The 13,987-nt window shown below is 36.9% G+C and overlaps 1 protein-coding gene across 3 annotated transcripts in view; it reads left to right on the top strand.

Moving 5' to 3' along the window:
- Nucleotides 1-13,987, top strand: part of MGAT5 (alpha-1,6-mannosylglycoprotein 6-beta-N-acetylglucosaminyltransferase) — a 116,937-nt gene that overhangs the window by 64,448 nt on the left and 38,502 nt on the right. For all 3 annotated transcript variants that reach the window (XM_039555310.1, XM_039555312.1, XM_039555311.1), the window contains 4 exons: nucleotides 5,960-6,031; nucleotides 7,094-7,255; nucleotides 8,146-8,315; nucleotides 9,192-9,326. In XM_039555310.1, the coding sequence (XP_039411244.1) occupies nucleotides 5,960-6,031; nucleotides 7,094-7,255; nucleotides 8,146-8,315; nucleotides 9,192-9,326 (539 nt within the window). The remainder of the gene's footprint in view (nucleotides 1-5,959; nucleotides 6,032-7,093; nucleotides 7,256-8,145; nucleotides 8,316-9,191; nucleotides 9,327-13,987) is intronic.

Genomic DNA, 13,987 nt, shown 5'->3' with positions numbered 1-13,987 from the left:
TTGCATAGCTGAATGATAAATGCATCTACAGAGCTCTCGAGTCAGAACTGCTGATTTAAAATTTTAAAATGCATTAGGGTAATGGAAAGGATATTACTGTTAAGATTTTTCTTTTTTACTTCAAGGTTAGACTATTGGAGTGAGATGGTTGTGTACGTGCATGTTTCAAAAGGCAATAAATGTATCACATTATGTACAAGCTCCGTTTGGAAAACTGATGTGCATCAAATTATGTGTATATCTACTTTCACTCTTAAAATCACCTCAGCAGTCTACTGTGACAAGTGTCTGTGCTCTTTCATACTCTTCTGGGATCTACTTTTTTTCTTCTGAAGCGGTTCAGTTAGGATGTTACATTATGCTCATCCAGTACTCTTTGTAATGGAATTTTAAACTTGTAAACAAAGGAGCCCAAAACATTTCATTTTGGTGTGCAATATGGGTCCCAACCACAGAGACACAAAGTAACTTGTCCACAATGTATGTAAAAGCTCAGAAACAAAAGGTTGGACTAAACCTTTGCCTTTGGGTATCAGCCATGTGCTCTTGTTATGTTTCCCCCATGAGTGCCTGCAAAATAGAAACAATGCTGACAAAATCCAGGCTGCCCCAGGTCTTCTCTCCTGAAGAGCTTGCACAAGTGCAGGTATCAGCAGTTCTGCCTTGCTTTGGATGGCACTCCTGCAGGAACTCAGGAACAGCTCTTCTCCACTGCTTTGTGTCTTGGCTGCTTGAGCAGAATGGGAGGCGAGTGTGGCAGCCCAGCATCTCCAGGCTTCTGTCTTTTATTTAAAGCTGTCCCCTGTACAAACTTGCAGATGAAACTGAAAGAATTTTTGCACTTCTTTCTTGCTGTTTTGCTGCAGGCACTGGATCATTCTTGGGGTGTGATACACAACTGTGGGGTCATAGATTCATGGAATGCCTTGGGTTGGAAGGGACCTTAAAGCTCATGTTGTTCCAACCCCCTGCCTTGGGCAGGGACACCTTCCACTATCCCAGGTTGCTCCAAGCCCTGTCCAAGCTGACCTTGAACCCTTCCAGGGATGAGGCAGCCACAGCTTCTCTGGGCAACATGTGCCAGGGCCTCACCACCCTCTGATCCTCAGAACACGAATTTGCTGGAGTCTTTGAAGAGTGGAGGAGATACAAATGGCCTGAATAGCAAAACCAGATTTACTTTCTCTTGAATACAGAGCCAGACAGGGATTAGAAATAGCAAACATTAAAAAGCAAATTAAACTTGCTTCCTTTTAACCATGATGCCCACAGAGGAGAGTTACTTTATTTTAAACTTAGCATTTAGTTTTGAAAAAGACAGTTGTTTAACACTATAATGGCATTGGCACAGTTATCATTTTCATGGGTGGCATTGCCTCTGGGGAGAAATGTGAAAAATTAATTTCTAGGCAGTACAAAAATATATTTCACTGCAAAATGTCAGTTTGCAGCTGAGGAATGAAGCTTTTAAAAATACCTTCTAGAAAATGAGTTTTTCACACTGTTTTCAAGCTTTTAAGGAAAAAAAAAAAGTGGAGGGGGCTTTTATAGCTCTTTCTTTTTCTTTATCTACATATGTGTTTCTCTGAGAGGACTACTTTCCACGCAGGAGTGGGACTGGTGCTGTGCCTGGTGGTCAACTGGTAGCTGTGGTGCAAGTTATCACCTCCCATTACATTGGTGCTTACCTGCTGGAGCTGGGCAGGTCTCCCTAAAATCCCATGCTTTGGATCTCCAGCTCTCTTTTCAGGTGCATGCATAATTTTTGGTACCCACCTTGAAATCCAACACTTCCAAAGATTTAAAACTGTTTCAAATTCCAGTCTTTGAGACTCCTGTAGCTTTTGCACGTGTGCTAATACACTGCTGGAGAGAATTCTTGTTTTCAGTCCTTCAGACTTGATGGAAATACAAGGCATAGTTGGTTATGGGAGTATTTTTCTTCACACTCCTGCTTTGAGGGCTAAAGCAGAAAAACACAAACCAAAGATGATTTTGAACATGGGTTTGTTTCCAGCATGCAAGCTGTAGTCTGAGGCACATTTTCGTGAAAATTCCTGGGAATCATAATTACAGAGGTTCCTTAAATCCTTGTGGTTTTTCTAGTTTACTGCAGTTTCCTCATATCTATGGGGAAGTCCTCTTTCCACAACTTCTGCTGCTAATCCTGGACATTGAGTTAATGATTTGCATTTCTTCAGTGTAATGTTAATCAAACCAGCTTGTTTCCATTCTATGCAAATACTTAGAAATTTGACAAAACCAGCATTGTTGTCAGAAATGTAAATCAGCAAAAGTTCAGACTTATTTAGTCATCTTACACGTCCCTAAGAAACTGAAATGCTAAGGATAGTCAGCACTTTGTCCCTCAATTATCTATTGGTGTATTGGTCTGAATTTGGATGATTTGGGCTCAGTTATTTTTAATTCTTTTGTCACCTTAAACTGGGATTAGTATTTTAATGACTTATTGGAAAAGACATAAATGCCAGTGTATGAGATGAAGCAAATGCAGTGCACATTATTGAAGCCAGACAAGAGGCCATTTGCTGATTGATGTTATGTGTGAGATGTTGTGTTGCTGTGTGACCAGGGCTGTGGGTGTCTGACACCCAACATTTGAGACTGCTTTTGGAAACAACCACATCCAAACCTACCTGTACCCTACTCCATTTCACTAACCAAAGAGGCAGTCATCTTGCACACCACAGATTCTGTAACCCCTTCAAAGTGATTCTGTCACTGAGGAAATGTTAAGTTGAAAAAGTTACCTTCCCCATGGGAGCAGTTCTTTTGCATCAAGTTCTCAAAGGCATTTGTAGCATTACAAGTTCTCTGCCTGCCTTCATACTGCCTAATAAATTTAAAGATGCACCTTTTTCCACAGATACTGCACTGGATATTTTTGTTTGTGTATTCTTCCTTCTGGGACTGACTTAATGCACTTACCAGCAGCACTGTACCATGGATAGAAGTACACTGAGCAGTAGTATGTTCACCTGGTGTGCAAAGAAAGTTATCTTAGCTTCCCTGTGGATGGGCTGCACCTGCACTTTGGCAGAGTCCAAAATGAAGATTATCCCAAGTGCTCAGAGAGTACGCTTCAGCTCCAGCTTTATTCAACTCCCGCTGTGACTCTTTGAAAACATGAAGGTCTTTCTGAAATTGTGGATGTGGAGAGCTGCTGGCAGAGTATGCCTTGATTCAATTTGGAAGATGCTCAGACTACTCCAGTGCTACAGATGTTGCCAGGTTCTTAAAACTCTGCTTGAAGTACTTGCTCTGTAATACAGTGGAGTGCTGCAATCTTGCCTTGCATTCGGTTTCAGTGTGTCTGAGCAAGAGTCACTGGAACACATACCTGCAAAGCTTCTATAAAGCAAGTACTCTTCAAATTTATTAGGTTTGTTTGGGTTTTTTTTTTCATCCTAAACCCGGCCATTTACACCTCAGAGCAGTTCAGAACACCAGCTTTTCTCAAGTATCTGGAATCATGTAGCACTTAAATTTTGAACTTCTAAACTGCTGTGCAGCTTAACCTTAAGGAGCTGGCTATTTATACTCCAGGCAGTGCTGTGACTAATGTGATTCCAAACCAAGCAGGGAACACTTGACTTCTCAGGTGGACACAGTTTCCTGAGCAAGATCAAATACTACCTACTGCATTTGACGGGCATTGAATTCAGTACCAGGAACAGGAGGCACAGCTGGTCTTAGTCAAAAATATGACAGTACAAAGATAAATATAGTGTGTTCTGAATAATAGCTTAGCATTTATGTCACTCATCCAAAAAATGGTCTGTCTTCAAATATGCAGTTGCTGCTTCCCAACAGTCGTCTTTAAGTGCTAATCTGTCTGGTATCACGTCCTTCCTATTAAATCATTTACATGACAGTACAACAGTAGGTTGCTGTGGAGAGAATAAGCTGGAGAAAGAACTGATGGTAACCCAGTGAGAGGGAGGTAGTGCTGGAAATGGGGAATAGGAGTCCTGATTCCTTCTTCAGAGGAAACTTCAGTGTTTGGTCTTAAATTATCAAATGAATAAGTTAAAGAGCAGGATCCAAATGAACATCACTGCCCTTGCTCAAAACTGGGGCTTGTTGTATGTAGATATTCTGTACTGAAACAAATACAAAGCCAAAGTATTTATGTATTTCCGATGGAGTTTTCATCTAAACCCACTTTAGTGATATCCTAATCCTTGCTGCCATCAGTGCTAAAGATCAGTAAGGAAAAATGAGAGCCAGACCAACTGCAGACACTGATATTATTTTGAATCTACTCCTTAAGTGTTTATTTGTGATGAGAACTACTGTAATTTAACTTAGACTAGAGGAAATAGTTCTAAAAGCACAAAAGAACTGTATTTGCTTTTCAGTCAGTGTGGCATGCAGCTAATTGTCCTCGGCAGCCCTGAAAACTCTGCAATTCCTTTAGGATGCCTTGTGGTGCAATACAAAGTACATGAAGTCAGAAAAGGGGCACGAACAGTAGTCCTTGAAATGTCATATCTCAATTTAGATCAGTTCTAATGCTAGGTATAATGCAAAATTTGTACTATTAAAACAAACAAAAAAAACCAGAGTTTGTGACTGTGCATGATTTGTAACGTGGAGCTTGCAACTCTTTTGTGCCACAATTTTATAGTTGTAAAAGTTAGGATTGATAATTGCTACAATTTCTGGTGTGGTTCCACAGCTGGAGACCACTGAAGAATCAGATGTTTTCAAAGAAGGTGGATAAGTCACTGCTTTCAAACATTGTATTAAATACCTTGAGTAGGTTAAGTCATAGCATTCAAAATGCTTTTTTATAATTTGTCTGAGGAACCCAAGATTGATCCATTTCTTCTCTTTAATGAGGTTAGGATGGCTATTCATTTATTTTCATGTGATTGGCCTTCTAGGAAATCATATGGTGTAATCTTAAGCCTTTAATCTGTAATGCTCCAAGCTTACTGCTGCAGTATGATTAAGCTAAAATTGTGTTTTGACAGGTCTGTGATTGGAAGAACCATAAGGGCAACTCTGACTTCCAATTCTCTGGGAGTTGTGAACTTAATCAGTAATGATGGGGTATCTTAGCCAGCTGATAAAGTTTTACATTTCCCCTATTTCACAGTACAGTCATGTTTCAGTTTTCATGGGTTTGCCTCCAAAACTGAGATTCCTCTTTTCCCAAGGCAAATGGTCAAATTTCTTAAGGCACATGAATAATAAGGATTCTGCACGATGGGCAAGATCCCTGGGGAAGCTGAGGAGCTCTCAGTGACTTGCATCTATTTATTATTTCTTCACTGACTACTTCCTGTTGTACTTTTTTATTTTCTAGTAGACAATAGTAGAAGTATTGCATGTGCATTGATCATTTTTCTCTAAGAATCACAGCTGTTGATGCTTGTGAATATTGTTACTGACATTATAATTACCTTATTTATAGCCTTCAAACATGTGGCTTTGGTTCTATGATGATTCTTATTTTTTGGGTCTAAATTGCTACAAGGTAGAACTTTGATCCTTTGATTTAGCAGGCTTTGTCTTTATAAAAAGATATTCTAGGGAGATGGAAATGTTCCAAAATACATATTTTTGTAAGGCCTAGAAGCTTAAAAAACTTCTTGAAAACATTTAAGAACTGCTCAGAGAAACTGTATTTTGAGCATTTAACACCTGACCTCTGTCTTGATCTTCCATTTTCATTATCATGAATGAATATCTAACTGTGACTTTTGGTTGCAAATTTGCTGGGTTAAAAGAGCATGGAATTGCAAAAAGTCATCTTAAGCTTTTCCTGCAAAAAAGCAGTTTTACCTTGAAGTGATCACCTTATCAGCTGATGCCTTATTTGAACCATCAGGTTAACATAAAAGTGTCATATAAAGGTGGTGAGTGGAGCCTTTGGTCAAGTAGCTGAGAGTAGAGTAGAATTATTTATTTTGATGTGATTGTTTTACAGGTTGAAAATTGGTGTCCTCGTTTACCTTGGAGAGCAAAAAATCCTAATGAAGAAGCTGATCAAAAAACAGTGGTAAGAACACCCATGTCCTTAATAGGGAAAACGTGAGAAATAATTCAGTAATTGTGATTCATGCAAAATACCCTGGAATCCTGTGCCACATAAATGCTAAAAAGACTAGAATTTACAATTTTTACTCCTCAAGGCTGAAAGATATTCTCCTTGACATGTGTAGCTCATGTATCCAGTCTTGGTGGTAGGTTTTCATTAAAAACATTTTTGTGTTTAAATTTATGAAACACTGTACACAGATACTGAGAAAAATTATAAATCCACAGACTGCTCACCAGTGTTAAGTATATGTGAAAATATCCATTTTTATTGTCCCAAAAATCTGGGCCTTGTTTACAAAACTGCCTTAATGGAAAAGGTTTATATCCATTTCAGGTTTGTAGTAACGTTTTGATTACTACTAATTTTTTCCCTTTAAAAACTATACAGCACACAGAGTTGTTTCTAAATTGTTACAGCCTAATTATGTAGCAATTAGGATTTTAAGATAATTTAAGATAATTGCTGGGTTGCATATGAGCACCACTTACATAATATAGATATAGACTGTCTCATTTTGTAAAACCAATTGATCTTAGAACAGTCTAGGTTTAAAATGAGTATTTCCTTTAAAATTTACACCCTAGTAATGTTTCTTCATTTCTGGTATAATGGGAGACTCCTTGTATTTGGAAGATTCATGATATACATAAATCTTGAGCCTACTGTTCTGTACTGTGATTTAGATATACCTTTACCTCATTTTGAAGCACATGAACAAAACCAGATCTTATTTTGCAGAAATAAATGCATTGTGATACATTGTGAACGTATTCTGGGCTATCAAGTACTACTAATAAAAATAACAGTCATTTACATAGCTTAGAAGTGTCTGTTTAAGTATATCTTTAATATTTGAACTAAAATCTTAACTTGTGCTAGGAGTGCATCTTTTTTCCTATTTCTTTTTTTAAAAAGAGGGATATAAAGCCCAGAGCTCACATTTGAGCAGTTTTTTCGCTTCTGGAAAGAATGCTGAAGAATAACTAATGTTTGGGGTGTTTCTTAATGCTTTGCTTGAAGGCTGAAATTCGTATCAACTTTGATAATCTCTACAAAATGATGTCGAGGCATGAGGAATTCAGGTGGATGATGTTGCGCATCAGACGAATGGCTGATACCTGGATTGAAGCAATTAAATCCCTTGCAGAAAAACAAAATTTGGAGAAAAGAAAACGAAAAAAGGTAGATGAGAACATTTTTATTCCTGTCACTTGCTGTTATGTGGGCTCTTTCAAGCTTCTTGTTCGAGATGTAGCTTCAGAGTGGAAATAGAAAATATGTCTAAAAGGCTCGTGTTTATACTTGTGCCTCTTTTCAGGAAGTATTTTGCTGTTTGAAATTATGTTGCAATGGGTGTTTGCTTTACAGGGAATTTTACATGTTTTGTATGAGTCAGTCTTGGATTGAGTTTCCTGACCTCTGTAGTTTTGGATAAAATAGAGACTGTGTAGATGTTTCTAAAGGGAGAAACTGTGAATTTACTGCAAGCTGATGACACTGAAGTGTTTTATGTAGTCATGGGAAACAACAGTTGTACATCTTTGTTGTCCAAAATTGAGATTCTAAACGATTTATCTTGGGTTTGGATTTGAGTAGACTTAAAGTTAACCACAACTTTGGACTGGATCAGTTTAGACCTCCTGTAATGGGTTCAGTTTTAAGGCCATGAGATGCTTGAAGTGAAATGGTGTAGCTCATTTGATTTAATTTTTGTTTTATTTTAACTACCTCAATTAGCTAAGATAAAGCCACAAGGTGCAAACACGACAACAGGTTTCCTTTCCTGCCTTGTTATTCCTGGAGCCAGTCCTGAGTGGCAGCAGAATAGAAATATGTTCATATTTCTACCCTCTCTTAAGCCTGGCTGGCTCAGCTCCTTGCTGGAGATTCTCAGTCCTTGCATTCATTACAAAATTAAATTATTTGGGTGGAAGTACTGGATTGTTTTCATTGATTTTTTTTTTTTTTTTTTTTTGCCTATAGTTGAAATTTAATGGGAAGAAAAACTGCTGTAAGGTACAACAGTTGCATGTTTAATGGTGATAACTCAAACGTATGACTTTCTTTTCCAGATCCTTGTTCATCTGGGGCTTTTGACAAAAGAATCTGGATTCAAGATTGCAGAAAATGCGTTTAGCGGTGGCCCACTTGGTGAATTAGTCCAGTGGAGTGATTTAATTACATCTCTCTACTTACTGGGCCATGACATCAGGATTTCAGCTTCACTGGCAGAGCTCAAGGAGTAAGGAGATTACTTTCGCTTTTGAAACTGGAATTAAAAGAAAAGAATTGTAAACTCTTGAAGCTTCTATTAACAGTATATAATTTCTTGAAGCATAAAATGAAAGTGATAATTCACTAAACAGACGATAAGATTATTTTCATGAGCTGAGTATGTGTGCCATGGAAAGGATAATGTGTTTTCATTGTAGCTTCAGGCTCCTGGGACTTCATAAATGAATGTAGTAAAATTCAAACTAAGCAGCTTAGTCTTTAACATTCCAGGTGCTTTATCCAGCTGCAATGGGAAATGTTACAGACTAGCCTAATTCTGTGTCCTCTGCTTCAGTTTCTGCTGTTCTTCACTCAGAATCTCATTTTAAGATAAAGATTTAAGTTCTTTAAACATGTTACTTTTGATGTAGTTAATTGTTTGTGTTAGGTCAAATTGCTCCTCGCTCTTCGTTGTCCTGCTTTGCCAACTAGTTCAGCACCAGACATAAAACATCTGTTTGAAGCTTGAGCACATGTACTTTTTCTGCAGCTTTCTTTTCTTAATTACAAACATGACAACATTGTTTTATAGAGAGCTCTTATACTATAAAGCTGTCAATAGAAGTGGGAAATTATTTTGGATAATTTCAAAGCACACTATTTTTAAGCATTTCAAACATATTATTCTCTTGCTTAAACCAGATGGGGTTTTTAGTGAAAATTAGTGCTTTACATTTAATAAATGTTGAACATTTGAGAGTTCTTACATGGTTCATGATTTCAAAACAGAGTAAAAGAGTAAAACTTTTTTGAAGCTGGATTTATTGGAGTAAATATTATTACAGCATCAATTCAAGGTATTTGGAAAGTAATGCTTTTTCATATTGCTTCTCTTTTTGTTTAGGATTATGAAGAAGGTTGTAGGTAACAGATCTGGCTGCCCTACCCAGGGAGATAAAATTGTAGAACTCATTTACATTGATATTGTGGGACTGACTCAGTTTAAGAAAACTCTTGGTCCATCATGGGTTCATTACCAGTAAGTATAACACTCACTCGCCCTCTAAACTGCTTTTTTAAAGAGCTTTTGTTGAATAACACTTGTCAAAGTACTGAAATAAATCCATTCAGATGAACTTGAAATTATTGAAAAGTGAAAATGCACTTTTCTGTTGTCTTTCACTCTTAAGATTAAAGGGGCTGTTACTTGTTATTTGCATGCCATCATTATCCCCCCCAGCAAGCTTGAGATTCTTGGGTTCAAGCATTTTTAATCTTAAAAATCTTAATTATCCTCTTGATAAATCAGTATCTTTGCCCCTCTTTCCCTCCTTTCTTTACCCACACTTCTCCTCCCCATTTTTTTTCTGTAAATGAGTAGATGAGCTGAGAGATTATTGCATTTTATTGTTTAGTTGGAATACCAGAGGCATGGGTTTTTTGTTGGTGATTGTAACCACATTGGATCAGTGATTGTGGAGATTTATCTATTCTAATTGTATTGCCCAACAACTGCAGTGCAATTTTCTATTCCATTCCTTAAGATACTGGGAAGAGAGTTGTCTTCAGGGACAGGTCTGAAGAATAAACTGCAGTTATTGTTGCTTCTGTAATCTGTAAACTTCTTTCCATTAGAAGATGAGGGTCACAAGAAACGACTTTGTGCACCTTTCTTAGTGTATGCAGTTTTAAAACCTCTTTTCTTTTTGTCAATAGCTTTAAATCATTAAGCCTCCCATGTGTTGTACAAATACATATCAGCATGAAATAAACCCAAATCTAAATTACTTGCTTTGATTTTTCTATACTTTGATTGAATTAGCTGTGTCTCATGATCCAGAAAGTCCAGTAAATCCTACTTGAAGGAAGGTATTGGAAGGTGTTCATGGAGAGAAACTGTCTTCTTTCAGGCTCAGGATTTTCTAGAGCATTGGATCTTTCCAGTGGAATTTTAAATGACAGTACTGTGATCAACATATCAGATTAGATTACTCTTAATCTCTTTTTTGAAGCAGGGGAGTAAATGGATATTCTAGTTTTTAGGAGCCTGCTAATAAAGATAATCCCATTTTCCACTGAGCAACAGTTGCTTGTCTGTCTGCCAGATGTAATTGTCACTAGGAGATCACATCCAGCATTGTGGTCAGGATATGAAACCCTTCTTATAAATTTTAAATGTTTCTTCCCGTTTGCTTGCAATTTCCTGTCTGGTATATCCTGTAACAAAGGTATGGAAATATATATTGAGATTATAGATAGCTATTCCGTTACTCTTTCTTCATAGAATCATTAAATCTTGAATTATCAATCTGCTTCTCATTGATTACTATTTTGTGGTAATGGCTAGCATTTTCTGGTTTAGGAGAGCAGAATTACATTTAACTCCAAGTGCCTTAGGTAGTATAGAATTTTTTGAGGCTTTTGAGGGAGAAAAAATTATCTTAATGCCTGTCTTCTACAACATTAAATTTCATGGACTGGAAGGGAGTCTCATCTAGTCCATAGCCTGACTGAAAAACAGATAATGGTGCATTTGTCCTTCATGAGAGATTTTTGCCTCCTCTTTTACTGCAGACTGAAAAAGATGCCCCCAATGTGTTGTTTTGTATAGTTAAGCTTTTCTTAAAGTGTTTTTCTTGGCCTGGTTTCTTGCAAACTGCCCATTACTGCTTATTCTAATAAGGTTTTGCAGAATAAATTACTTACTTCTTCTGCTTTGCCAGCTCCTAGGATGTCTTCTATACTGCTTTTCCTTCAATTTGCTTTTTTAAAATATATAAATTTAGGGGTTTAAACCATTACTTACATTTCATCTTTTGTATACATTTCATGAAACTTGTTGCATTTGTTGTCAATCTCTCTAATTACGTGATAATTTCTCTCAAGTTCAGTGTACAAAACAGGGTCCAGACTAGCAGAGACTACAGAATTTATTAGAGCAGGAGAATTAATTTGTAGCTGCATGCATGCTGCTCCTATTTCAGGATCCTCTTCCAATCATTGTTTTTTCTCTCAGCATCATGAGTTACCTCATAAATTTTGTCATTTAAATGTTTTGAAGTTAAAACCACTAAGTGTGTTATAACAGCATAGGCATCCATTTCTGTTTAATTCCAATAAAATAAATATTATCACAAATAAAGATGCTTTTTAGCCCTTGTTCCTTACCAACTTTGCTTTTTCTCTCAGTTGTATTTAATGTCAGTAGGAATAATTGTTTGTCTCAAAAGAAGGGTTTTTCAGTAGACATGTGCAGGTCAGCTCAGTCTGGTTCATACAGACCAGACTCAGATACAAATGAATTAAAACATTTTTATTCACTTCAGAATAGAGTGGCAGAATAAGCCTCTGCCTTCAGAACAGTCACTTGGTAAGAGTGCTTTATATAATCTTTCTGGGTGAACTTGAGCCCTGAGGAAATTTTTGGTAGTTGCAAATCAGGTTTCTGGAACTGCGAGCTCGAAAGAATGACCCTGCTGCTTTGGGAGTGAGTATTTTTGAAAGACTCTTCTGTACAGCTCAGAGCACCAGTGACTTTGGTAGTACCTGCTTTATCTCTGGGATAATTGGTGCTGTAAATAGCAGGAACACAGCAAAACACACCTCTTTTTGGAGTGCACCTGATTTCCAAGCAGAACAATGCCTGGACGTGCTGGATTTTTCCAGTTCTGAGGTCTGGATGTTTGAATGCAGTTTGTGTGCAATGAATCAACATACAAATTAATAGCTTAATATAGTTCAAGAAGTGCAGCCTTTCTTAGTACCCTCATCCTCCATGCAGCACATAAGAATCTGGTATTTTTTTCATTTTTCCACAGTCTGTAGCAATGACTCATTCCCATATGCCAAAAATCCAACTGGCTTTTTTTTCTTGAAATAAATTAACGTGGCAGCTATCCTGAAAAATGAGCAACATTCCTGCTTCGTACGTGTTCTCTCGGATTCATCTGTTTTTGGAGGGTTATTTTCTGTCCTAAGATTTTAAATGCAAGTCCTAAGTGGCCTGATGAAGTGGGAGAAGGATACCAAAAAAATGTGTATAAATACTTCTACCAGGTCAGCTCTGTTAAGATTGTGCTTCTGCCCGATATTTACAGGGGGAAAAGCTCCCTTTAAATAATCCTGGGTTACTTTTCGTCTGGTTTTTTTTTTAAGCCCTAAAATTGTCACTGCTAATGTGTTAGACAAAAAAGACTAATATGGATATTACTAAAGCAATTTGCTACCTACCAGTCCTCTTTTTAATTAGGCAGATAATACACTTAGTCTGACACCAATTTCAGGACATGCTGCAATTCTCTGCAGCTTCACTGCTAAAGCTAGGTGACATTTTAGGAAGGAAGGGTGGGAAAACTGAAGTGAAAGATATACCAAATTAGCATTTTAATTTAAAATATATCCCTGATTTATAAAAAAAAAAGTGTTTTGTCCTTTTCAAAATTAATTATTTCACTTTAGAAATGCTAATGCATTGTATGCAGAAATAAAAAAAAATTGAAGGCATTTAAATTATTAAGTGAAATGGAGAATATGGTACTAGGGTAGACAATCAAGGCATTCCTATATATATTAAAATATCAGTTCAGCATAACTGGTATTAATTGCATTCATTTCTAAATTTGAAATCTTTACCAACTCTTTTCTGCTGCATTTCAGGGATTAGTTTCACCACTTGTAGCTTTGATCTTTCATACCATTCCTGCACACACTTGCACTTTTTGCTGTCATCTTTTTTCTGACTTAGTTTGTGCCAAATTATATAAATTTTTTTTGTTGTTTTCCTGCTTTCTGGTTTAGATTTCTGTTGCATCACATTGCCTGTCCTGATTCAGAGACCCTGTGTGTATTGAACATAGTTCCACATATCCCCATGAACCATTAGTGCTACTTATCTTACATCTGAATACAGGAAAAAGAGAGGCAACAAAGCAATGGAGTGCTCCTTACATATATCTCTTGACAAACTCCAGTAATGTTGCAGTTTTTCAGTAGCTTTCTCCTATTTTTCATTCTCCTGTGCTCAAGTACCTGGCCAAAAGCTGTATACTTGAGAGGAATTTTGTTTTAAGTGTTGCCAAGAAATAAGAGGGCTTTTATTGCTGAATGATTCATCAGCGCAGAACTTGTTTTGGTCCTTCTGGAGTATTTTGTGTGATGCAGAGATAATTGCCACTGTTGTAAAATATTTTCATTGAGAACAGTTGACATAAAACACTGCACAGAAACTGATCTGTCAGCTTTGTTGTTTGGTGAATCATAATGTGTTGTATATTTTGACTTTCTTTTTGTTTGAAAGATCTCTGTGAAGGTTTAAAAAACCACGTCATTTTGCTCAATTTGTACTTTAAAATACAAAGGTAGTATTTCATATAAAAGTTGCTGGGGTTTTTTTCTATTTCCCAAATTATTGAATACTTTTGGGAAAGGACCAGTATATAAGTAATGTGTACATTTATTTTGGGGACTAAAATATTTTATTTTTAAAGCTGAGAAATGGTTGGATATTAGCCCTCAAAAGGTGAAAGAACTTAATTCTTTCACATATAAAAGCCAAAATCCTGGTGTTTTTCTGAACAGAATGTATATACAGGCTTGGAGCATGGGAAATGTTGAAAACATTTGAAAAAAGCCATTTTTAATAGTAACTTTTGCAGCTACTCCCTTCTCTGGTACCCATGAGGTCGTGTCCCATCCTTAGCA

The sequence above is a fragment of the Corvus cornix genome, chromosome 7 (genome assembly GCF_000738735.6).
Source record: "Corvus cornix cornix isolate S_Up_H32 chromosome 7, ASM73873v5, whole genome shotgun sequence".
NCBI classification, from domain to species: domain Eukaryota; kingdom Metazoa; phylum Chordata; class Aves; order Passeriformes; family Corvidae; genus Corvus; species Corvus cornix.
This window is presented reverse-complemented; position numbering and strand designations above follow the sequence as displayed.